This window comes from Rhinolophus sinicus, chromosome 8, assembly GCF_057876585.1.
Source record: "Rhinolophus sinicus isolate RSI-liver-muscle chromosome 8, RSI-T2T, whole genome shotgun sequence".
In the NCBI taxonomy this organism is placed as follows: Eukaryota; Metazoa; Chordata; class Mammalia; order Chiroptera; family Rhinolophidae; genus Rhinolophus; species Rhinolophus sinicus.
Window position 1 is genome coordinate 2,807,483 of NC_142508.1, and position 25,806 is coordinate 2,833,288.

Below are 25,806 nucleotides of genomic sequence, written 5' to 3' on the forward strand. Positions count from 1 at the left end.
CTCACCAAGCACTGCCCAACCCAGAGCACTAAGGTTGGAGAAGACTTTGGTGTGAGACGAATGGGGGGTGTGTGTGTGTGTGTGTGTGTGTGTGTGTGTGTGTGTGTGTGTGTGTGTGTCTGTGTATGTCTGTGTGTGTGTGTGCGCGTGCATTCTGAGGGAGTGGAACAGGAAGAACACACAATACAACCTGACTACAAAGAGCCTTCGGAATCACCATTTCTTCCGCTATTAAATAGGTAAGGTCCTTTGGGAATCATAAAAACAACTTTGTTTTTACCTGAACTGCAATGTAGAGTCCTGGTACATTAAATGATTCAAACATAATTTCTGCCAGATATTCTCTATTTTCTGGTGTATTCAGTGGAGGTTCTGTCTGTAAGAAAACAGTCACCATATTTAGTGTTCACCCGAATTTCATGCAATTACCTCAGAACCACAAAATAGTTAACCTAAAAGCATGGTAATTAGGATGCTGGATGCCTCTCTAATTTTACAGACAGAACAGACCCAGAGTGATTAATTAAAGAAATCCAGCTGTGGGTCTTAAAAGCTTTCATGTGGCAGAGTAAAGGCCTCCCTAAACACTTCTGCGCTCAGTAACCACCCGAAACGAGGAACAAGTCACAGAAAAGGAAACGCCACCTTTCAAACCCAACACCTGAACACCCTGAAACTGAACAGGCCTGTAGCAAGTTGCCAAGGGCAATAAAAACCCAACCAAGACGAGTAAAGACACCAAGAGAACACCGGTGACTTCAGGTCTCAGGACAGCACAGTTCTCGGACGAGGAGGGGAGGCGTCGGCCCTGGCTGCAGTGAGAAGACCCGTTCGAGCAGAACCGCGGCAGAAACCTCCCCAAGCCCCACCTGCCATTAGAGCACAGAAGACAAGGTCGGACAAAACATCTCTGCCATCAGCTGCGAGGCAGAAAATTCCAGAAAACTCTAGGGCAGAAGCAGCTTCACCCAGACACCACCCCTCACCCATTCCCCACCACCTAAACTCACACACATGCCTAGTCCAGGGAGAATTTCCTTCATTCAAAGATGAGGAAAGAACACAAAGAAACCGGCCAAAGACCATATTAAAAAAATAAAAGAAAAAGAGAGGGAAGAGAAAAAATAGGAAAAACCAATGGCAGACAAAAAAACTCATAACCAGAAAAGCATAAAAATAAAGCAGATGAAAATCACAACCAAAGACATTTCAAAAAATTCAGATATCTATTTTATGATAATAACCATTATCAAATAGGAGGAAACGAAAGGATTTCAGAAGAATAAAAAGAATACATAAATCTGCTTTTTGTCAGTCAGCAATATGTTGTGAATTTTTCCAAGTCAATAAGTATGGATGTACATCACATATTTAAAGCTGCAAAAGAAAAAGAATAAAAATTCTCTAAGCCTTTTGCAAAAAGAAAAAGTCCACATTACCCTTTGTTATGCACTGAACTGAACTATGTCCCCCCAAATTCCTATGCTGAACCCCCAAACCCAAGTAACTGTATTTGGAGATGGAGCCTCTAGGGAGTTGACTGGTGTTAAATGAGGTCATCAGGGTGGGACCCTAATCAACAGGACGAATTAATGTCTTTACAAGACGCAGCAGCCAGAGAGCTCTCTGTGCGAAGTCAGAGGAAAGGCCACGTGAGGACACGAGGACAAGGGGGCTGCCTGCAAGCCAGGAAGAGAGTCCTCACCAGAAGCTGACCCCGATGGCCCCTTGACCTTGGCCCTAAAGCCTCCAGAACTGTGAGAAAACCAATGTCTGCTGGTTAGGCCACCCAGCCTGTGCGATCTTGTTGTGGCAGTTAGAGCACTAGGCACCCTAAAGCCGCAGAAAGTACAGGCGGCCTCGGCCACCAGCACAGCTATGTCTAACCCTGGGACATGTGGGTCAGACTTACAGAGTCTTTAGAGCAAGAAGGTATGATCCAAGAATTCTACTTCTGACCATACTGTCAATCGAGTATGTTGCGGAAACAAAATACCTTTAAACATGTAAGAACTTGGAGAATGTGGTTCCCACGAGCCCTGAGTGAATTCACTATTAGAAGATAAACGTTAGCCAAACAAGAAGGCAGGCAGTGCAGCCAAAGACTTACAGTCAGCCATTAATCTACTTAAGATGCAACACAAAAACATTTTCTTTTCTGGGAATCATAGTTATAGAACAGAATGCAAATGTTATAAATTAAAACAGTAGAAATAACAAGTTGAGAGACGTAGACAGAAAGGAGAGACTATAAACACACTGATAGCCTCTTATGATGGAATCAAAAGATACGTTTTAAACTGATAAAGTATCAGAGGCATTAGCATACATAAAATAAATGTTAACATTAGAATAAGTTTAGTAATATAATCAATCAAAAGCAGGTGGTAGAGGAAAGAAAGAGGAGGAAGAAAATGTGGAAATCTGCCACCTTGGTCACTAATTACAGCAGGAGGTAGTTAATCACCCCTAAACAAATAAAGAGCAAACACATAAAATTCTTAGTTACATTAAAATACGTTTTAAAAAAAAAGAAAAAATATATTAGAAAGAACACACACCCAATACAAAACAAAGAGAAAACCAAGCCTGAGTTGTAAAAAATTAATTCATAAATAAAACACATTAAAAACAAAAAGCAGGGAGGCCAGTTCGCTCAGTGGTTAGAGCATGGTGCTCATAACACCCGTTTCTGATTCCCACATGGGCCAGTGAGCTGCACCCTCCACAACTAGACTGAAAACAATGACTTGACTTGGAACTGATGGGTCCTGGAAAAATGCACTGTTCCCCAATAAAAATTAAAAAAGAAAAAAGCATAGCATAAAGTAAAATAGTGGAACCAAGACCAAGCGTATCTATCTGTTGCACAGCAGCATGCCACACCAGCGTGGTTCAAATGAGACCTGTAGTCCAATCAGCTGGGTCAAATCCCAACATTCGATCTGACTACCTTTGGAAAGTGATTTCCTCTCTCGGTGCGCACTTAGTACCTACCTCACTGAGCTGGGAAGATGTAAGGAGTCTGAGTGCTCACTAAGCACCTGGCACATGGAACAAGCCCAGTGAAAGGGAGTTATTGGTATTAAAATCACTAGCAAACACTAGTGAAGGATTCACCTCCTAAAAAGAAAAAGTGTCTCAGCTAACACCATGAGACAAAATTAAATCACATCCTACAGGCAAGAGGCCTACCTAAAACAAGGAGCCTCAGAGAGATCAGTCAGCGTTGTTTGGAAGTAGCAGAAGATCAGAAACAATCTGAAAGCCCATCATTAAGGAACTGACTAAATACATTGTGTCATATCCATAAAATATAATACTTTGTAGCAATTAAAAAGGATGAGCCCCAGATGTGCTGATATGAAACAACCTCTATGATAAACTATTAAATGAAAAGAGAAAGGTGCCTCGTACCACATACATTCTTAAATATTCTTTTGTATTGACAATGTTTAATGAAAACTTTTTTTAAAAAACTGGTGTATGGGGGGAAGAGAAATGGGGAGCTGTTCAGTAAATAGTTTCGTTTGGCAAGATGGAGAAGTTCTAGGCATCTGTTACACAAAAAGTAAATACAGTTAACATTACTGAATTAAAAATGGCTAGGAAGGTCAATTTCATGTTATGTTTTTATCATGATTTTTTAAAATTCTTTTAAATCTAAAAAATAAAGTGTTCGACAGTCTGTACATTTTATTACCAGTTGTATAAAACAAAACGTTTATGCATGATGCATATGCCTACACACAGTTATTTCTGGAACGGTGAGCGATGAGTTGCTTAAGAACTAGTAAAGGCGTTTCTTCTAGGAGAGGCCATAGAGGGCAGAACAGAGGTGGGAAGGGGGCGTCCTTGTACTGGAAACTTCTGTGCACCTTCTTTCTGACTTCACTGCTGTGTGTGTGTATGATCTCATCTCACACACACACACACACACCTGGCTGTCAACTAGCTGGGTGGTTTAGACTCTCTTGTAGCAACGGACACAAAGCTCAAACACAGTGCCCCAGGTAAGTTTTAGTCACTGTAATTCGAATCAATATATTCCAATGTATTCCCTGGATGAGGGAGAGAAAGCAGTCTTAAAACATGGAAGAGAAATAATGAAGTCCCACTCAAAAGCATATTGTAGACAGGGATCCAAAAGTCACTCAACGCCTCCTCACTTACTGTAATGTGACCCCCTCCAGGGGTTCGCTAATACCTGTGAGGTGCCCAGCACCCAGTCACTGGCACGGTAAAGGCTAGCAGCTATCATTCCAGGTTTCTTTCATTTTAAAGCACCTGAGAATTACTGCAGATTCCAACAGTATTGGGGGTTACAATATACCTCTTAAGGTAGCTCCTATCAATCTGAGAAATAAGCCTAATAACTATCTCCCCCAGAGTTGTTGGTGGGATTAAACAAATGAGTCAATACATGTAAGTACTTGGGGGTGAGGGAGAGAATGGGGCTGAGCGCATAGCACATGCTCAATAAACGTCAGCTATAAGTATCAATAACAAGTCTCATACCAGAAGAAATAACCTACATTAACTAACGAGATCTATAAAGTTTTTTCTCACCTTGAACAGGAATCCAAGCACCTTAACAATAAGTTAACTTTATAAACCGGGCACTTCAACAGAGTAGAGGGGGAAAGTATCAGGAGAGAAAGGTTAAGAAGGTATGAAAAGTACGCACACAGTCAGGGAGTGTTTCTTGCCTGAAGCTAAGGGTTCCTTGTTTGACCCAAGGCAGAAAGTGAACCTATAGGAAGATATTACCAACAAGAATTAGATGAACCCTGGTCCCCTGGACTCTTCCGGGGTTTAAATTCAGAGACAAATGATATTCCAAATAAATCCCAGATGGATGAAGACTAAATATAAACCTCAAAGGAAATTGGGTTTACTACATAAAAATTTAGTTACAGATGTTCAAAAATAACCCACAAAGGCAAAAAAAAAAAAAAAGATCAACTGAGAAAAAGGTATCTGCTGCTGCCAAAAGCTTCCTATTATAGGAAACGGTTCAGAGTAAACAAAATGTAGTCTGTGCAGACGTGGAATATTATTCAGCCCTAAAAAGGAAGAAAATTCTGTCACACGCTATGGCATGGATGAACCTTGAAGATGTTATGCTAACTGAAATAATCATTCACAAAAGGACAAATACTGAGTGATTCCACTTATATGAGGGACGTAGAATCGTCAGATTCATAGAAACAGGAAGTAGAAGAGTGGGGGCCAGGCCTGGGGGAGGCGGGAGGGGCGTTAGCGCTAAATGGGGACACAGGTTCAGCTTGGGGAGGGGAGGAAGTTCTGCGATGGACAGGGGTGGGGGCACAACAACGTGAATGTACTGAATGCTACAAACTCACATTCACAAATGGTTAAAATGGTCAATTATATGTACATATTTTATCACATAAAAGATTAGGTAAGAAAAAAGGTCATAGAAATCAAAGCAGTAAGAAAAGCAATAAAACACTGATATGTACAAGAGCACAGGACATGATTAGGAAATTCGCAAAAGAGGAGATACAATGAATAAACAGGTGAAGAAAGCATGTTTACAGTCAAAGTTATCAAAAATTCAAATAAAAATTACTCAATGCTGACAGAAATACAGATCCGGGGGGGCCTCCTGCACACTGAGGGTCAGTGTGAAATGGTATGACCAGGTCCCCAAATTATTAGTACTTCTGGATCCCCAAATCAAACACTGGTAGTTCTTTTATATAAATATAGAAAAAAGTGTACCTGCAAAGATTACCTTATATAATGTCTTATAAAACCCAGAAACTGGAAACAAAAGTAAATGTCTAAAAATAGTGGAACTGCCAAACAGATAGGAAATATCCACCGGACAGGTGATTAGATAGCCATTAGAATCAGGGTTATGAAAACTGTGTAAAAAACTTGGGGGAGATGGATGGAGGATACAATATTGAGTGTAAAATCATAAAAATCTGAGTGAAAAGATTAAACTACAATATACTACATGTTAACAGTAATTGTGTTAGTGTGATAGGGCTGTGAAAAGTCCCATAGATTTTTCCAAATTTTCAGTATCATAGTGAAAAGAACCTTTACACGGAGAACCCCGGGGTCACAGCCTGTGGGAAAAGGCCACAGAACATTCATTGCAGGTACTCATTTTGGCAAATGGACTTCAGCTTTTCCATATTCACACCAAACACTCCCATTTCCTTCTTGGCAGGTGGTTTTATCTTACTAGTCTATATATGCCAGCTAAGGCAGAAAACATCTCCTTTGGGAAAACCTCCTGCGGGCTGGGCCCCGGTGGTGTGCACAGGCTCCACAGGCCTAGCGCTGATGTCCTCCCGTGCAGCAGCAGGGAGAAACCCTGGCAGGTACACTGAGGAAGACGCAAAGATGGCGCCTGCTCCTGAGTCCTGTCCTACCGGTAGTTACGGGATGTGCTAGAGAAGGAAAATGCCAAATGTGATAGGTGAGAATCTGGGATTTGTTTTGGCTGCAGTGACAAAGCACTCAGACAGACACACTGTCCGTTTCCTGGCTCCTTTTATTGTGCACAAAACACTGTAGACGCACAGGAGAGAAAACACAGTGGGCCGCAGAACACAGCTCCCACGCCTGGCTCCTACTTGTGAGGGTACAGCCAGGACTTGCTTCAATGGATAGTAAATGCACACATTCCACTAACTGGCATAGTGGCCTTGCAGTTACCAGATTTTCAGCCAGATAATTCCACAGAACACCATATTCAACATTAGAAAGAATTACGTAATTGCATCTGGCTGGGACCATTTCACAATGTACTTGTATGGAAAAAATCCAAAGCTAAGTTTTGTAGGTTTTAATATTCAGCTTATGTTATATGCAATTGCTCTCCATAAAGCAAGTGTTTTGTCCATGTAACTAATTTTATCTTAAAAAGAACATTTCATGCCAGAAAACACATAACATTAAGGAGAACAATTAGAACAGATTTCATAACCAAGAGATAATTCTCCTCTATAATGTTTTGTTTCAATAAAGATTAAATACCATAATCAGGGCCCCTAACTCAGCTCGATTTTATCTTACAGTAAGATTTAAACCCTGGCAAAAATAACATCTTGACTCAGTTTCCTCTGCTATAATAAGTAAAAATCAGTGGTCCAGTTGCTTCCTGAAGGTATCGAAGTATTACACAGATGCTTTCCTACCCAAATCCATTCCTCCCTCCAATTTCCTCACTGTGTTCGTTCAGGTACCTACCCTGCCTGCTGGGGCCAGGTGGTCAGAGATGGCCCCGCCCCAAGCCCCACCCCAGCCCCAGGGAGACAGTCTTGATTACTCTAACTGAATTCCATGTCCCTTGCTAGTGACCACGTGAGGCATGGATGACAGCACAAATCTGCTGGGAAGGTTTCTGGGAATCTTAAAAAAGTGCAAACATACCAGGAGGTGACACAGAAGTGGGCAGCCATCCTGGGGCCTGGGGGGAGCCGACACTGGACGCCAAGCTAGCGCACTGGCTGGGTCCCCGCTTCTGTGGCTGAGCCCCTGTTAAGAACCACCCTGGAACCGCCGGACTCTGGCTCCCGTTTAGTGAGAAAATGAGCCCCGTTTGGTTTCAGACATTCTTGTTGAGTCTCCTGTTATTTGCCCAAAAAGCAACCACGTCACACAAACAGCTTTAGCAGAAATGAAAAACTCCCCAGGGAAGAACGTCTTGAGTTTAAAATCTAAGCAATTTGGAATTCACAGGGATGTACTCCTCTCGGTCCCAGTTACTCACCATTAAAAAATAATGGTCCTCAGGTTCGGCTCGAAGATACTTAAAAATCACCTGCTCCATGAACCTTTCCATGAGGTCCCAGTCTTCAATGATTCCATGTCTTATTGGCCACTAACATGAGAGACACCAAAATACGTCAGGCTTCCGTCCACACCCGCGACAGTAACCCTTCACCAGCACCGGCCAGAGAGACCGAGTTAGAAAACAAAGGTCTCCTTTGCATGAAGTGAATACAGAGAAACAACAGGCACTTGAACAGAAGATTAAGTTGTATTATTGCTTACATTCTGCTCCGCCCCTTCCTAAGTGCAAAGAATGTCTTAACAATGGAATAACAGATGGGAAAATGCCACCAGTCTACCATATCCCCCCCCCATCGGAGGCTTTTTCTTTTCTTAGCACAAGTGTCTACTTAAATAACTTTAGAGCTTTACTTTTAATTACTCAATGTGCGACTTTCCGTATCTGACAGGTTAATTAGCCAACCTGCCATGTCCCAACGGGGCAGATCTGGCCCCGCATGGAACCCAGCATTCGGAGTCCGTTCTGCATTCCAGGGTTTGTAAATCTGCTTGATTCTCCACATCAAAAATACCATATTCAAAAACAACAACAAAACCTCTCTTCAAACCTAAGATTAAACACATCCCAGGCCACAAGCACGCCTTTCAGGTAATGGACCATCCTGCCTATTCATGCCTCTGGCCTCCTGGACGGGGCTCACCTTTGTGGCGTACGTGGGTTTATCGATGGCTTCATCCCCTATGAAAAAGTCCAGGTCGTCCACTCCCCTCAGCACTCTCCTTTGGGCTTGGTCAACTACCTTTGCTGACTCTCTGATGGCAATACCTTTAAAAAAAAAAGAACAGCACAAAGAGTTCCATCACTACCCACATTTATCTGAATGATGAGATATAATATAATCCCTATGTACGTACAAGTAAATTTTCAACATTAGGGTGTTATCTGGGGTCGAGGGGATTCACAGAAAAGACACTATCAATGAGCCCACAGACATCGGGACTATTACGTCCCATTACTGTTTTCAGTATGGCACAAGAATTTCAGCTGTCCGCTTTTAATGCTGACAGAAGCTACATTACTAAATTTCTTGGTTTCATCTGGAAAAAAAAAAAAAAGATTCCATAAGATAGTAAGTGAAATGCTCTTGGAGTACATAGCGATAGGTTCCAAATTTTAAAATACAATACAGAGGGAGACAAAATTAAAAATACAAAAGAGAATTAACTGGAAAAATAATGCCTATCCACTCTTAAGCCAATTTAATAAAACTGTGCATCAGATAAATTAAAAATATAGTTTTAGTCCTGTTACAGAAAAAATAAAAATAAAAAATAAGTTCCCATTAAAAGGAAAAACTAGGAGGTTGCTGGTTAGCATCTGTTGCAAAAAGTACAGTAATCAAACAACTGTATTATGTAAAAATATTAGTTTTATGGTATATTATTTTATTAACAATTTAGCCTTGATATTTGGGGATATACTTAGGAGTAAATAATTACATAAAACCTCACTCCAGAATTTACCGTTTAATGAAATGTGGAAAGCTTTGTAAAGATTTGATTTTCCATTTAAATTTCTAACCCCTGATAGTCTGAGCTCCCATAAACCCATCTTCATCACCTTTATTCCAAAACAAATTAGTAAACACATACAAGTATTTTTAAAAGTAGATTATCTGAAATCCCCAATTTATTACAAATAAAGAATAGCAATAAAGAGTGACTTTGAATTCTTTTTCTCAGAAAGGTATCTTGAAGTAACAGGAAGAAGTGAAAAGAAAAAGATGCAGGACGGAATTGACTTTGCTCATCTCCTTTTCTCACTCCAATGCAAGTTACAAAAGCTGGCACAAATCTAAAGACAGCATTTCTGCAGGGCTGAAGAAGCAGGGACGACGTGAAACGCTGGGGACTGAGCCGAGATAGCGGGGCCGGGAGAGTCTGGTGGGCCATACTTACTAGGCAATCTGTAGAAATTAATGAAACCCATCTCTAAAAACTGACCACGCCATTCAGTGGCACACTGACAGCACCACACAGAATCATTTGGCACCCAAGTGAGGCATTTCAAAGAGCCCCTGGAAAGGTGGCTTGCAGCAGACCTCAAAAGTCCTTACACCGTGTGCCAGGACAAGTGACACATTCTATCCTCTGGGCAAGATCAAACTTAATTATGCATGAATTTAGAATTAAACTGCCAAGTCAATATAAAAGATTGCGAAGAGACAAAGGCAAAAAGATTCTGCAACTCATGACATCATTCAAGTTTACCAAGAATCGGAAGGCAAGAATTTTCACCCAAAGAAAAATCACCACCTTAAAGAAAAAATGCTGAACTTAGTGAGAACAAAACAACCAGATTCAAAAATTTAAATGACAACAAAGTAAGTCTAATCCCTCCTAAAAAGGCAGATCAAAGTTCTCTGACCCCAAATCATAGCAGAACTATGTTTAGTGGCTCTTGGAAATGACAATAACAAAAATAATAAAATACACTTCTTTTAACTATTATACAGGAAGCAACTGAATCCATGAAAAAGAATAAAGCTACATAGAGCTTATATTCAAATCTTTTGTTTGTACCTATGAAAAGCAGATGTGGTCCCAAGGGCCCTCACAAACATAATGGAGAACTGTGTCTGAGAGCAGCTGTCAAGGAACACCTATGATTAGTCATAGGTTACACGACTCCTCACAGAATAAAGATCTATGTCCCCCAGCAGCCGTCTCCAACACACCACAGCATACAACAGAGCCCTGACTCAGGTGTAGACAGAGAAGACGAGGAACGTACGAAGGAAACAAAGACGGAAAGGACCATAACTATAACAGATAACAGAATGGACATTTAAACATTGCAACTGGTCAAATGTATGTGGCATCTCCATGCAATGGAATGTCATAAAGCCATGAAAAAGAATGAAGCACTCTTCATGTATTGATCTGGAAGGATCATGGAGATGCAGTTTAAGAAAAAAGGCAAAACACTGTATATGGTCTGCTGACACCCAGGTAAAGACATGTCTTGTACATCTGCTGTATCTGTGGAGTATCTCTGGAAGGATGGAAAGAACCAGAAACAGTAGCTGCCATCTAGAAGGAGAAACACTTTGGCAGTTTCTTAAAAATACTAAACACAAACCTGACGTGCAACCCAGCAACTGCACTACACAGTATTTACCCAGAGACATGAAAACTCATGTGCACACAAACACCTCTTCCCAAGTGTTCACAGCAGCTTTATTTGTAATAGCTGAAAGCTGGAAATAACCAAGATGTCCAGCAGTAGAGGAACGTTTAAGCGAACTGTGGTACATCCATATTGGAATACTATTCAGCAATAACAAGGAGCAGTGTATTGATACGGGCAACGACTTGCCAAGTGAAAAAGCCAATCTCAAAAGGGCACGTACTGTGTTGTTCTGCTTATAGAACATCATCAAAATAACAAAATTATGGAGATGGAAACAGATCAGTGATTGCCAAAGGTTAGGAATAGTGGAAGGGAGAGGAGTAAGTGTAAGTATAAAGCAATAGCTCGGGAGAGATTTTTATGGTGATGAAATCATTCTGTATGTTGAGTGCAGAGGTGGTTAAAGGAATCTACACATGGGATAAAATGAAACAGAACTGCTCCCCTGCACACACACTTACCGATGTCAGTTTCCTAGTTTTCACATTGTACAACATAATTATATAAGATGTAACAACTTCCTGTGAATCTGTAATTATTTCAAAATAAAATATTTTTAAAACAAAATTTAGTTTGCAAATGATTTAAACAAATTTAAAAAATGAAACACTTCAGTTAGCTGTAATGATGAATCAAAACTAACAAGATTAGACTTTAAATAAAGAATAACGTAACTGTTCTGCAGATTAAAAACAAATGTTTAGGTTGGAATGTGTGTAGCCAAAAGAAACAGGCTGTTTTCCAAATGCCAGAAAGTCATCTGAGGGTAAATCTAAGGAAAATTATCAGGGAGATTATCTCTAAGGAAGAGTGTATCTAAAGATTTAGATACAAATTCTGTATCTTAAGAACCCTTCTATAGCAGTTAACAGACGATACTAATTTTTAAAATAAGAATATCCAGTGTGTTTCCCAAAAGAATGTCATATATTTTACTAAACCTTCAAGGAATAAGTAATTCCTAACATGTAAATTGAAAATAGAAAAAGAAAGTTAACAAACTCATTTTATAAAGCCAGTATAATTTTAATATACAAACCAGACAAAAATAGTATAAGAAAGGAAAATTATAGACCAATCTCACTTTTGAACATTGATGCAAAAATAAATACCTAAACTTCCAAATAAATATTTGCAAATACAGTTCAGCATATATGTCTTGGTATTTCATAACCAAGAAGGGTTTATCTCAAGAATGAAACAAATGACTTTAACATTTGAACATGTTAATGGGATTTATGATATTAGGGGTTTAAATGTTCAAAACCATATGATCATCTCAAAAGATACACAAAAAGTCTTAAATGGTCTTAAATGTCATCATCCATTCATGATTTAATAATAATTTTTAAAAAACCAAAAACCTCTGAGTAAACTAGGAATAGAAGGGTACTGTACTAAACTGCAAAGGCATTTCCACAAAATCCTACAGTAATAACTAATGAAACACTAACCCATTCTTTAAAGTCAGAAAGACAAAAGCACCTGTTATCTCCAATTCTAGTCACTATGGCAGAAGTTTTAGCCAATGCAACAAGACCAAGACAAAAATATAGATCAAGTATTGGGATTGGAAGAGACAAAATAACTATTATTTGCAGTTAATCCAACATCTGCATAGAAAACTAAAAGAATCTGCAGACTATTAGAACAAATCAGACAAGTCAGCAAGGTTGCTGGATTCAAAAACAATTTTAAAAACTCAGCAGCTATGTGCTGGCATTAGCTAGTTAGAAAATTCAATTCTAAAAAAATTCACAACAGCAACAAAAACATAAAGGTACCTAAGAATAAATCTAGCAAAAGGTTGCCTGAGCCTTTTGCAGAGTTTCACAAACATTACCAGAAGACACAAGAGACATGAATGAACAGTACAACATATACCATGTTCATGAATAGGAAATTCAATTCATAAAGAGCTCAAACTTGCCCCAAATAATCTACCAATGTAATGTGTCTATAATCAAAACCCCATTATAATTTTTCACAGACTTTAAACTGACTCCAAAACTTACAGTAAAGAGTAGGGCCTAAGGATAGCTAAGGCTATTCTGAGAAAGAAAAAGGAGGAACCAGACCTACCAGATATCAAGACACATGCTAAAGCAACAGCGCAGATTTGGGACAGAGCCAAGCAAACATGTGGCTGAAACCAGAGTCTCGCAGGCACGTGTGGGATGGCACTGTGATGAAGACACACATCCCACCAGGATACGCGCCTCCGTAAGAACCGCTGGGACAGTGGCCTTCCATTTGGAAGACAAACAAAATGAACTCGCTCACACCACATTACAAAATAAAGTTTCCGTAGAAGAAAGTATAGAAAGTCTTATGACTGAAGTACAAATGCATGTGTTAAAACAGAAACAATTTATAAAAGAAGACTGAAAACCTTGACTCTGTCAAAATTTTCTAACTTCTGGACAAAAAGAAATTATTTGAAAAAGATGTCATAGAATATAAGAAACATGCAACAAATTAGTATTCGGAGTACACAAAGGGTTCCTATAAGTCCATTTAAAAAGGATAAAAATGCAATAGAAAAAGAGGCAAAGACATGAACAGGCGATGAAATGTACTGAACCTTACTAGGAATCAAAAAAGTGAGACATCATTTTATAGTCGCTAGACTGGCAAAAATATTCAGTCTCACAGCACCGACTGTTGTCAAGGACGTTTCTGCAAAAGCTCGTCCACTGCTGATGGGAGTTCAGGTCAGTACAAGCCTCAGAAGAGCAGCGCGGTAACCCCTGACACGCTGAAGAGTGGCACCCCGGAATGACCAAACAGTCCTGTGTCCCTCTATTTTCTGTTGGGAAACTAGCACGTGTGGATAAGGAGATATTTACTGCACCAGTTTGTATAACACAGAAAAGTGGAAAATGCCCAAATGAAAGAAAAAGTTGCTATGGAAGCACCTGGTGGAATGTGGGCCCTAGTGTGAACATCAACACCGAGAAGTCCGACAACCAAACACGGAGGGTTTTAGTCAGAAGAACAATGCAGAGAGTTATTCACAGTATGATACCATTTTGGAAATGTTTACACCACAAAACACTGCCACATCTGTGACTGTGTCCTGGTATCTGTAATGTAAGGAGCAAGCAGGGATGGACTGGATGCGAGAACCACCACCAGCGGGGAGGGCCGAGAGGAGGAGGGAGGGCCGGTACCATCCGCGTGTGCAACCAAGTACTTCCCAGATTAGGTCACGTTAACATTTGCTCATCTGCGTGGTGACTACATGGGTCTTTGTTATAATAGCTTTCGCTTTGCTTTCTTTCTTTTTTCTTTTTTGCCAAAATAAAGATTTTAAAGACCTCTATCTAAATTTTACAAAAAAGCAAAACCGTCTCGGGCTCAGCCTCGGTCCCCAGTCCAGAGCTTCCCCCAGAGCATCAAGCCCTTTACCCAGTTGCCTACTGGACCTTCACACACGAACTCCTCACACCCTGATACCTAAAATGTCCTTGCTTTCTCCTGCCCCTCCGGGGCCCTCCCATATCCTCTTTCTGTGGATGCAATCACCACACACACTCCTCTGTCTGAAACTTTTCAGTGATTCCAAATATTCTCTGACAGCTTAAAGGAAAAGGAAAAAAACGTAGGGAAATCTTTCCTTCAAACAATCAAGCAATTTCTGTAGAGGCTTAAACAACTCAGACACAAGCAGAGCTACGACAGAGCAGGACAGGCCGGGCGCCTCTCCAGTCGGGGCCAGGTCTCTGCGGGAGCCTCGGAAACAACTGGAAAATTCCCAGTAGCAAAGCGAAGCTCAAGTTCCTTAAGAGGGCGATTCCAAGGCCTCCTCTGCGCTCCCACATCCGCTGCGCTGGGCTCGGCTCCGCTGGGAGCGTATGGGAGTGCGGCCACCCCTCCCTCACGCACACGCGTGACCCTCGCCTCTGTGCCCTCCAGCTTCAGAGGCAGCCTTCCAGCACCTACCACGCAGCCACACACATCCACAGAAGCCCCCTTTTCTCTCTGGATCCCACTTTAGCACACACGGCTTGAACTTCGCCTCTGCTCCCAGCACTAACATAGCAGTGGGCCAAATGCCCAAGTAACCAAGTCCCTCTAGGGGTCCGAACACCCGACTCCTGCGCAAACGTCTAACCTGCCTCCTGCAGCTGCTCTTTCGCAACAAATTCAGCAACAATGTAACTCTTCTTTTACTCCCACATCTCTGACATTTTTATTATCTTTCTAGCTTCTGCCACTGCAAAGGTTCTGACAGCACCCATCTGAGAGCTGCCAGGCCTTCTGACAGCAAATGAAATCCTGCTAATAACTGACTTCAATTCCCCTCTCTATTAATGATGACAGGTTAAATGTCTCAGACAACTAAATGCTGCTGACAGATTTAAATGCCAAAGCATCAAAGCACAAGGTGCAAGACCAGCCTCTTAGAGTTGTTGCATTTGACAAGGTTAGACTTTAATCTGCTTTGAAAAGTCAGGCAGTTCCTTTTATCAGTTTGGCATAGAACGATCAAGTTCTGGGCCATTCACGATAATAAAATTCACAAAAGTCTGATGTATCCTACAAAATGCCAACGGCTATGGACTGAACTGTGTCCCCTCAAAAGGTATGCACAGAAGCCCTGAGCACCCGGTGAGTGCACTGGAGAGACGGCCTCTTACTGAGGCCAAGAGGCTGGGCCTTCACCCCCAGGACTGGTGTCCTCATAAGAGGGAGTGACCCCGGGGACCCCTCTCTCTCGGCCACACAAGGACACAGTGAGAAGCCACCATCCGCAGGCCAAGGAGCGGCCTCACCAGAAACCAATCCTGATGGCACCTTGACCTTGGACTTGAAGCTTCCCTTCTGTGAAAAATAAATTCCAATTGTTTCAGACATGCAGTCTGTACTATTTTGTTATGGCAGCCCCAGCAAACTAATACACCAAATTATGAACAAAAAATGAGGACGCAGCAGACCAATCGTGCCTAGTGTCCAGGACACCCCGTCATGGCATCAAAGTACTCAGACCTAGAAAATCAAAATCATTATCCGCTACCCAGCAAACAGGAAGTGGGATGAGGTGACAGATGTTCTCGAGGGATCTGGAGTACACTTTCTAGTGATGTGAATACCCATGTCCACCCACATGTCTTTCGTCTTCCCTTGAGTAAACACTGACCAAGCGCCTTCCCTCCCGCTCTGGTGTCCTCCCAAGCCACGCACGTCCCCTGCTGGTCCCGAGAGCCTGGCATTACCATGTTGCTGGCCCCACAGCAGCTCACAATGTCTAAGATCACGTATCTTACCAGAGCTACATGCAGGAGGCAGAGTTTCACTTCCCTCTTGATTGATATACCTACTCTTTGGTCAACTGTCTCCAAATTACAACCCAGAATTTAGTTTCAGAGAAGAATTCTACCTTTTACACAACTGACCTGACCCTTGAGACTCCCATGGGAAAATGTGAGGACATGTCTTCTTTTCAGTTTATCATTCTCTACTGTCTAAAATTTAAACAAAAACAGAACATTTCCTAACACAGTAAAACAGGACTTTCATTTCAGAAACAAAAACAAAAGTCTTTCAATAGAGTAAACAGTGAGTACAATGGCTATTCAGCCCACAGAGATGCTAAGCCGATAAACCTGTACTTACTTAAAAAGTACAAATTAACCTGAAAGAACCAGATGTACTTCTTCCAAACAGCTCCGACATCTGGTTGATGAAAGGCCCTACTCGTCACCCTCACAGACAGGCCAATGACAGTGACACAGAGCTGTGACAGAAGAGGCCAGGAAGGATGAGAAGCCTGAGGGGTGTTAGGTCACAGCACAGCCAACAACAACATTCAGGAACTAAGTGTGGAAATAAACAACCCTCCCTGGGAACCAGAACAATCTCCAAAGTGAAGATGGCAAGTAAGTTATTAGTACACCTTGGGGAACAGAATTACAGTGCTTAGAACAACGCTGAGAAACACAAGCCTTTATAACCCGTGGGCGGAGCTTTACTTACATGACGGAATAATGAACTGGGGCTCAGTGTTGCCTGCGTAGCCCAGCTTGCTGTACCTAAAAGCACAAAGTCATCGACACATGTTTAGAGAATAATACTCTCCCCTGCATCCCACTATGTCTCTTATTATAAGCTCTCCAAGTCCTCAAATAGCAAGCCTCAAAATACTCTCTTGAAATTAAAAAAAAAAAAAAAACAACATTGTGATGACAGAGAATCAAACACTAATTTCGGATAAGCAAGCAGTTACAAAAACGTAAAATATTATGCTGATTTCTATTGGAAAAATTCTTGCACACGTCTATGAACATATAAATTACACTTGCGTATCCCTAATAACTTTAAAAGGGATTTTACATGCTTAATCTTTACAAAAACCCTGTGAAGAAAGTAAATATTACCCCGATTTTGCAAATGAGAAAACTGAAGCACTGAGAAAATTAGGCTGCCCAAAGCCCAACAGCCAGTGAGCAGAAAAAAGACCCCAATAAAAGTATGCAGGTGCTACTTCAGAACTGGCTTTCAAAGAAGTGTACATCCTTCCCAACTTGATGAACTTTTGGGGGGTAGAAAATGATTACATAATTTTCTTAAAATGTCATGGCATATGTCTAGAAACAGCTAGTACCACCTCCTGAAAATATCTGACAGAAGCATCTCTTTATCGTCTTATTTCAGGATAAGCCCATTTTCTGTCAAGATACTCTCTGATAGATTCCAAAAGTCTTAACTGAAATGAATGCCAAAATGCTACTATCTGTTCCAAAATCATTTGCTAATCTCCTAAATTTAAAAAAGGAGGCGGGGGGAGGGTACCATCACTCGGAACCATCTGCTGGAAATAAAAAGTTGAGAAGACTCGTCAGCGCTTCCCTTCTGATCCGGCCTGCTGTAATGAAGAGGAAAGTCTGGACAACGGGCGTCATTCTGCATGATGCTTGCAATGAATAAAAATATTTGCTAGCAGTGTTGAAAGTACCTTTATCAATTCATTTTATTTTACAAATGCTTTCAAGATGCTTGATACTAATTTTTTGATGTGGTAATCCATTCCAAATTCTAACCAATTAATTTTATAATTTTAAATGCATTTTACCATATGCTAACTTTCCTATTAATATTTTTGAACACAGTGAATGAATAGGGTTTGGGAAGATAAAAAAAGCAAGCCAGCTCCACTTAAATCACAACTTACTGCTCAGTCTCCAGAGATCTGAGGTCTTGGTGCCACAAGAGCTGGGCAAGGCCAGGCTCTGAGACCCACTGGGCCCTACAGAGTTTCTAAGCGGCAAGACCCAGCAGAGGGCCCTCCCACATCCCACAAAGTCCCAAAGTACAGTGTTCCCACAAGTGCCTCACTCCGGGGCTCACAAGACCCACAGAGAGGGTTCAGTTCAAAGCCAACCCAGAGCCTGGGAGCTTTCCAGAAGGAAGGCAACATAATGTTGAATTTTAAAATTCCGGATCATCCCCGATTCAACCATCTTCTGGAGTATATTCCAGATAACGAATATACGTAAATAAACCGAATTGCTGACCCAAGGCTAAAGAAGCCTACGGGGTCTGACACATGGGCCAGGAATCACTAAAATCATCACCTTTAAGTCTGTGTTTTCAACAGGCCACATTTCCCACCCCCACCCTCACCCCCACCCCCAAAAAAATTATGCACCCTGCACTTAAAGAAATCCACCTTCCCACGCTAAGATTCTCAGTTGCGTGATGACCACAACGTGGTCCGTTTTCTTGATTGTATCTCCACCCAGCACAGAGCCTGGGACACGGGAAACACTCTGGAAGCATCTGCTGAAGGAGTTCTCACCAGATGTGAGAAAAGGCGATCACTGTCTGACGGCGGGGAAAGCACCAGGGTGTCAAAGAGGAAAGCTGAAAAGCGACCTGAGGGGACCAGAAAAGACCCAACACATTGTCTAACACAGTCTCTCACAGATGAGAAAACACTTGTATTTGTGTAATGGGGTTACGTAAAAAAACAAAACCGGGAATGGGTGGTAGATGAGAGTAAACGGGATCAAATACATGGCGATGGAAGGAGAGCTGACTCTGGGCGGTGAGCACACAATGTGATGTATAGGTGATGTGATACAGAATTGTACACCTGAAATCTATGTAACTTTACGAACCATTGTCACCCCGATAAACTTTAACTCATAATAATAATAATAAAACCTGAAAGCAAATATAGTAAAATGTTAACATTTATTAAAATCAGGTGCTAAGTATCATTCTCATCTGTCGTATTACTTTCTGTATTTCTGAAAGGAAGTTGAGTGTATTGTATTGGTTAAGAGCACAGACGCTGGCACCAGACTGCCTGGGTTCAAATCCCAGCTTGCGATCTACGTTTTAGTTGTTATTTTTTACTATTATTTTTCTGTATGTTTCAAATATTTGCTCATTGAAATTTTTGAAAATTTTCAGGTCTGTCCTGTGTCCTAGGTCCCATCAGCCATTCTGCTGCACACGCTCTGGACACCACAGACACACGGACAGGAAATGCACACGTGGTGAACCAAGTGGACAACAGACGTCCTCCCACTCCTGGGTCTCATCTCTGCCCCCAAGTTTGTATCCTGAAATCAAAAACTGGCTCAGAGCAGCGAAGGGTCAGGCTGCAGAAATGGACAAGAGCATTTTTAGGCCCTTGGCGCTAAAATTCAACTCACTACTGATGGTGCCACTTGGCAACAGTTGCTAGAATGTTCAGAATGTGAGGTACAGCGTCCTCGTGGATAGTACAGCCTTCACAGGAGGCCTTCTGCCATAGTCACATGGGTACTTCAGCAGCAAGAACATTTAGCAAACAGTGATTTTCATGACTAAGGCAAACTGACATTAAGATATATTAATATTCTTATGTATTAACAACTTACTGCGAGATCTTCCCTTACCATCCTAGTGAAACTAAAATCATGAAAAACACTGGCAAGAGCCAGTGTTTCCAAATCACTTTCTGGTAATTTAATATCAAATCACTTTCTGGTAATTTAGTATCTTTAAAATTTCCTGTGCTATTCCTTAAGTAGCATCAAAGCAAGTTTTGTTACTTTGAATAATCACAAAACAATGAATGTTTAACACCATTTTTTTAAATGAGATATTCAAATTTAAAATTTTTATCAAATCTTCATCAACAAGGCTATCTCACACTTGAGCGAGAACCTATGGAATACAACATCGTAAATGGAACCATCCAGAACTGGTCCTGGTGACCTCTCCTAGGCCGACTCAGTGCTAGACTGCTATGCCCTATTAGAGGTGGTCTTAGACAAAACGGCTCAGCTACATAAAGAACAGAAAGCAAAAGAAACAAGTAAAACATAACCTTAAATGAGGAAAGTGTTCAAGATACCACTTATGGAAACCAAAAAGCATCTTTATTCCAACCAGTTTACCAGCTAGAAACTACGTAGCAGGCACATTGTAAGGGTGCTGGCCAAGGGGTGGGGACGGCCTTGGCACTCAGAGTGCTTCACAAAATGCTCACCTGTTAGCGACATGACCTCAGATTGTACTTTTCACTGCAGCAAAGGCCTACTTTACCTGGCAGGCTAGTGTAAGAGCATCTGGGTAGGGGGCTTCTAGACACAACGCACTGAGCCTGGCTGATTGGACCACCCGGGAAGCTTCCAAAAGAGACTCCCTGCCCCAGAGTCACAGAGGAGCCTGGGCATCTATACTTTAACCATCTGTCCCTCCCTCCCACCAGGCTTCTGAGGGCCAACCAGCTTAGGAACCACTGACTAGTCCATCCCCAGGCAATCAACTTCACAATGTTTATATAACGAAAGCTCCTCACCTTTGCGTTCACATTCTAACAAAACCATCTACCACGTAACCAAATAAAATGTACCTATGATGCTGAAGTTTAATACTGGCCAGAGTTCATAAGACAGGACTCAAATGTAGCAATTCTGTCTTCTTTAGAACACTGTGCGAATTTGTGTGAACACTTACATACTGGGGATATTAACACTTGCTCATATAAAGCGCTAATTTTCCCCGGTGTGTTGTTTATCTTCAGTTGTATGTTTTCTGAAATATAATTGTTTAAACAGGTTAGATGATCAACTCCACCAATTATTTTCCTGAATATTTCCTTCATAGTTCCTACCTGAAGTCCCTGGCTATACTAAAATGTCATACTCTCTTCCAACTCTATGTGTATCTGATACATGTGTACATAAGGAACCAAGACCAGTGACTTTTACATGAAAGCCCCTGGTTTCTTGTTTGCTTATTTGAAGACTATCTTCCAGAAGGAGAGCCTGCATGGCGGCGCAGGCCTCGTTCCCAGAAATACATTAACTATATGTACAGATGCGTCACAGTCTCAGCTCAACGCCACCTTCCATGCCTCCCTTGGCCTGAGAACTTTTTTTGTATGGAAATCAGGACAGATACGGAAAGAGAATCAGTAGCTGCATAAAGCAATACCGACTGTTAGTTACAACTGTACCTTTTAAACAAATATGTTCTCCTAGTTCAAACTCCCAAACACTATAGAAAGGCAGCCAGTGAGAAATGTCACTCCCACCCCCACACCCATCTACCTTCTAGCCTCTCCTCTTCTTGGGTATCTTCCGAGGTCTCTTTCTATAAATACAGTAGATCTGTATTTGCCCCAAATGTTTTAAACAGTCCTTGTGCAAAGTTTGTTAAATGCCACTGCTTTCCACAGCACTAACTTTCTGCAGTCAGGAGAATTCATCTGACTACTGTCAACGCAACACACAGATAGTTGAAATTCCTCCTACAACCATTTGGCTAGAGCAGAAGGTGACAATGTAAGCGCAATTAATTTATGTTTCAAAGTGGAAATGTCACATCTTAGAACAGTGTTTGTCACACCACATTACTGCAGGGAAGTCCTTTTGATGAAGACCCTTATGAGGTCCAGCCTCAAACCCCAAACGTCAACCAGAACAGCTCGACTCCATCCTAAGAGTTTCTCAGTTAACACTTAAATAAATAAATAAATAAATGTGACTACAATTACCTGAGAATACAGTTTTGATAAAACTAAACTAAAATTGTTCCAAGATCTTAATGATAGGTTTCTAAATAATACACTCCCCACACTGTACACTGTAATATGCTCAAGCTCTTCCAACATTCCCTGGGTTGTTGACTGGTCTCTGTACATAGGACACAGAGCGCACTTTGCATGTGGAAGTTTATTGTTTTATCTAATCCAATATCCTGGTGTCTATTGGATCTGTAAGTTACCACCTATGAGACATGTCCATCTCACCTCCTATGAGCAGCATTTTGTGCTCTGCTTGGTAAGCATAAGCTCCTGAGGTATGAGTGGCCTCTGTGGATTCTGGGCATTATTAAGTGAATTCTGACTTCCAAGTTAAAACGATGGACTAAACATCTAAAGTCACTCTGCCCCAAAATCCCACTAAAAGCAAAGCAGGATGATGTTTTAAAAGACATGTTAAACCACACAATATGGAGAAAAGAGGAGGCCGTAGCAAACTTTGGCCCTGGACAGCAGGTCAGCGGTACCTGGCTTTGGAGATGTAGGAAAAGCAGCAGAGGCAAAAGCTGAGAACCAGGCAACACACAGCCGGGTCCTCCAAAGCTCCAGAACGGGGAGCTGTATGGGACCCTGTGCGACTGGGACTGAAGGGCCCCAAACCCCGGGCCTGGGTTCCCCTCCCCTGCCCCACACTGCTGGGCAACTGCTCTTCTCCAACCCCAGCATTCTCTGAAATCTAAAGATCCTAAAACCAGAAAATTCCCCAACAAACAACCCACCTCTGTCACCCTTGGTAAAGCTCAAAATCAGTAAGCCAAATCCACACATTCAGAGATTCCATCTAACAGCTCTTTAATCTTCTGACTTTTAATCATGAGCAGGCAGCCAGAAATTACTGACATCTGAGGAAAGCCTCTACCATTAAATACAGAGATGAAAACAGACAACTCAAAAAATCAACCTGGAGGAAACAGAAACTATAGGAAGAAACCTCATCAATACCACAAACAACAAGCAAACAAACAAGCAAAAAGACACTATCATCAATATCCTATGAGAAGATATTGAACGCAAGAAACAAAAACAAGATACTAGTGAAACAAAATTAGTAAACAAAAAGAGCTCTTGAAAATTAAAAATTTAGGGCAAGAATGAAAGGACTAAAGAGAAGGGCCAGAAGATAAAGTGAGGAATACCCTAGAAGAAAAAAGACAGAATGATGAAAAACCAGAGAGAAAGATAAAATCAGAGAAACAGTCCCAAAATTCAACACATGAATAACAGAAGACCCAGAAAGAGGATACTCGCACGCGCGCACGCACGTGCACATACACACACACACACACACACACACACTTACATTGATGCAAATATCTAAGTAAAATATTAACAGAATCTACCTACACATCAAAAAATAATGCGTCATGATCAAGACGGGTCATGTCAGAATGCAAGAGTGGTTCAATATTAAGAAAGCCATTAATATAATCCAGCACAAAAACTGCCTAAGGAAAGAAAAACAAAACACGTTTCATTTATGTTAAAGATATCTGACAACATCCAACACCCATTCAAGTTATAACATTCCAAAAAACAGAAATTGATGGATAATTTCTTCACATGATTTTTATACACATTTATATACATATATTTGTGTGTGTGTGTATGATTATACCAGCCCAAAAGTCAGTATCTTATTTTAGAAACACCAGAAGCTAGCCCATTAAAGTAAGGTACAAAAGAATAATGCCCACTAACTCCATTCCTAATTAATATTATTTTGTAGGTAATGGCCACTGGGAAAAAAAACACACACAAAACAGAGATTGTAGAAATGGAAAGAAGGAGAAGGCAAAACAATCTTCATCTGCCAATGAAAAAATGTTGTATCTGGAAAACCCTAACGATCAAGGGAAAATTTCATACAAACAATAAGAGCATTTTATAAAGTAGCAGGTTATAAAATTAACACAAAAAACATAGCCTTAATATATTCAAGAAAAACAAAAAATTAAAGAAAATACACCATTTATGACAGCAGAAAAGAAAACCACATGCTTAAGTGTAAACGGAACAAGAAATCCACCTGAGACAGGCACAGTATTCCTAAGACACAAAACAGACTTGAACTAATAGAAAGACACCTCATGTTCTTTGATGGGAAGACTAATGGTCTCCATTAACTAATAAATGTAATACAATCCAAATAAAAACGCTATCAGGCGATTTTCCCTGTGAAACTAGAGAAGCTGACTGTAAAGTTCATTTGGAGGAACAAGCAAGAATAGATGAGAAAACCCTAAAAGAAAGGATGGGCAGGGAAGGCCAACCCCATCAAATATTCTTCTAAATCCTCAGTAATTAAAACTCTGTGGTGCTGGTACATGAACAGATTGATGCCACACTAGACAAAATCCAGACATAAACACAAGGGCACAGACAATTTCAGTATACAATAAAGGCAGCAAATTCAAGCACTGGGTTTTCTGGTTTTTTTCATTCCTCTCTTTTGGATAGCCGAAAGGAAAACAGAATTGGGTCCAACTGGGTCCACTCCTCATACCATATCCCAGGATAAATTCCAAGTGGATTACAGACTTAAATGAAAACAACAAAACAAAACAAAAAAACATTTTTAAAAAACCCATATAATGTGGAAATGGGAAAAAAATCCTCTTAACTATTACTCAAAATCCGGAAACAGTCAGGAAAAGATAATACACCTGATTGCTTTAAAAAAAAAATCAACAAATACGTGGTGATGGAAGGAGAACTGACTCTGGGTGGTGAACACACAATGGGATTTATAGATGACATAATACAGAATTGTTCACCTGAAATCTATGTAACTGTACTAACAATTAAAAAAAGATCATTGCCTGGCAAAAGACAAATAATACATAGGGAGAATGCATTTGCAACTTAGGTCACAAAGGGTTAATACCCATAGGTGCAGAAAGGAGTTAACAGACCCAAGACTGCTCTCCTTAGAGAGGCCTGCTCACAAGCCTTGCCTTTGACTGGCACATGAGCACTCCAGTTTGAGAGTTCCCATCATCCTTAAATGATAAGAGTGGACCACAATGTGTCCAAACCACGCAAACAATACATTTTATGCTGACCTCCTGCTTTCCTTGTGGGACTCTGGAATTTCGGTATGTGCTAGGCAGAGGATAGCATGACCAGTCCCCAGTGAAAACACAGGGCAGAGTCTCTAACGAGCTTCCCTGTTGTGCTGTCACAACTGGGTGCTGAGCAAACGTGTTTGTGTGACTCCACTGAGGGTTCTGGAAGCTTCTTCCAGACCTACCTCATGTGCCTTTCCCCTTGGGTGCTTTAGCTTGTACCTTTTCACTATGGTCCTGTGTTTCTAGCAAATCACTGGACCTGTGGGGGGTACATGGGGCCCCAAACACACCCTAGCATATGAAGAGCTTCTAAAAATAAAAGGAAAAGACCAAAAACCCACAGAAAAATGGGCTAGAGAAATGATGAGACAGAAAACAGAACTGCAAATGCCTCTTACCTACATGAAAAGACACTCACCTTCCCAAGTAATGTAAGAAATCCAGATTAAAACTGAAATAAGATACCAAAACTTCTTATCTTCTAATTGGTAAACGTAAAAAAAATTGGCAGTAGACTCTTGGTGAGTTTGAGACGACACCGGCTCTCACACTTGTACATTGCTGGTGAAGGCACACACTACGGGGTGGGATTTGACACTGTCTAGCAAAATTACATATGCATTCACCCTGACACCTAGAAATCTTGCTTCTAGAATATTATCCAGAGATACTCCAGCAAAAAAAAAGAAAAGAAAGAAAGAAAGAATAAGAAAAAGAAA

The 25,806-nt window shown here is 41.0% G+C and overlaps 1 protein-coding gene across 8 annotated transcripts in view; it reads right to left on the reverse strand.

Moving 5' to 3' along the window:
- ACTR3B (actin related protein 3B) overlaps nt 1-25,806 on the reverse strand; it is a 46,300-nt gene that overhangs the window by 16,626 nt on the left and 3,868 nt on the right. For 5 of the 8 annotated variants that reach the window (XR_016021876.1, XM_074315104.2, XM_074315102.2 and 2 more), the window contains exons 2-5: nt 16,952-17,007; nt 8,481-8,605; nt 7,757-7,867; nt 281-376 (exon numbers count right to left, since the gene is read on the reverse strand). Coding sequence is in view for 7 of the 8 variants with exons in the window: in XM_074315104.2 (XP_074171205.1) it covers nt 281-376; nt 7,757-7,867; nt 8,481-8,605; nt 16,952-17,007 (388 nt within the window). In the remaining variant the exon portion in view is untranslated. The remainder of the gene's footprint in view (nt 1-280; nt 377-7,756; nt 7,868-8,480; nt 8,606-16,951; nt 17,008-25,806) is intronic. The other 3 variants (XM_074315105.2, XM_074315106.2, XM_074315107.2) reach the window with 3 other exon arrangements.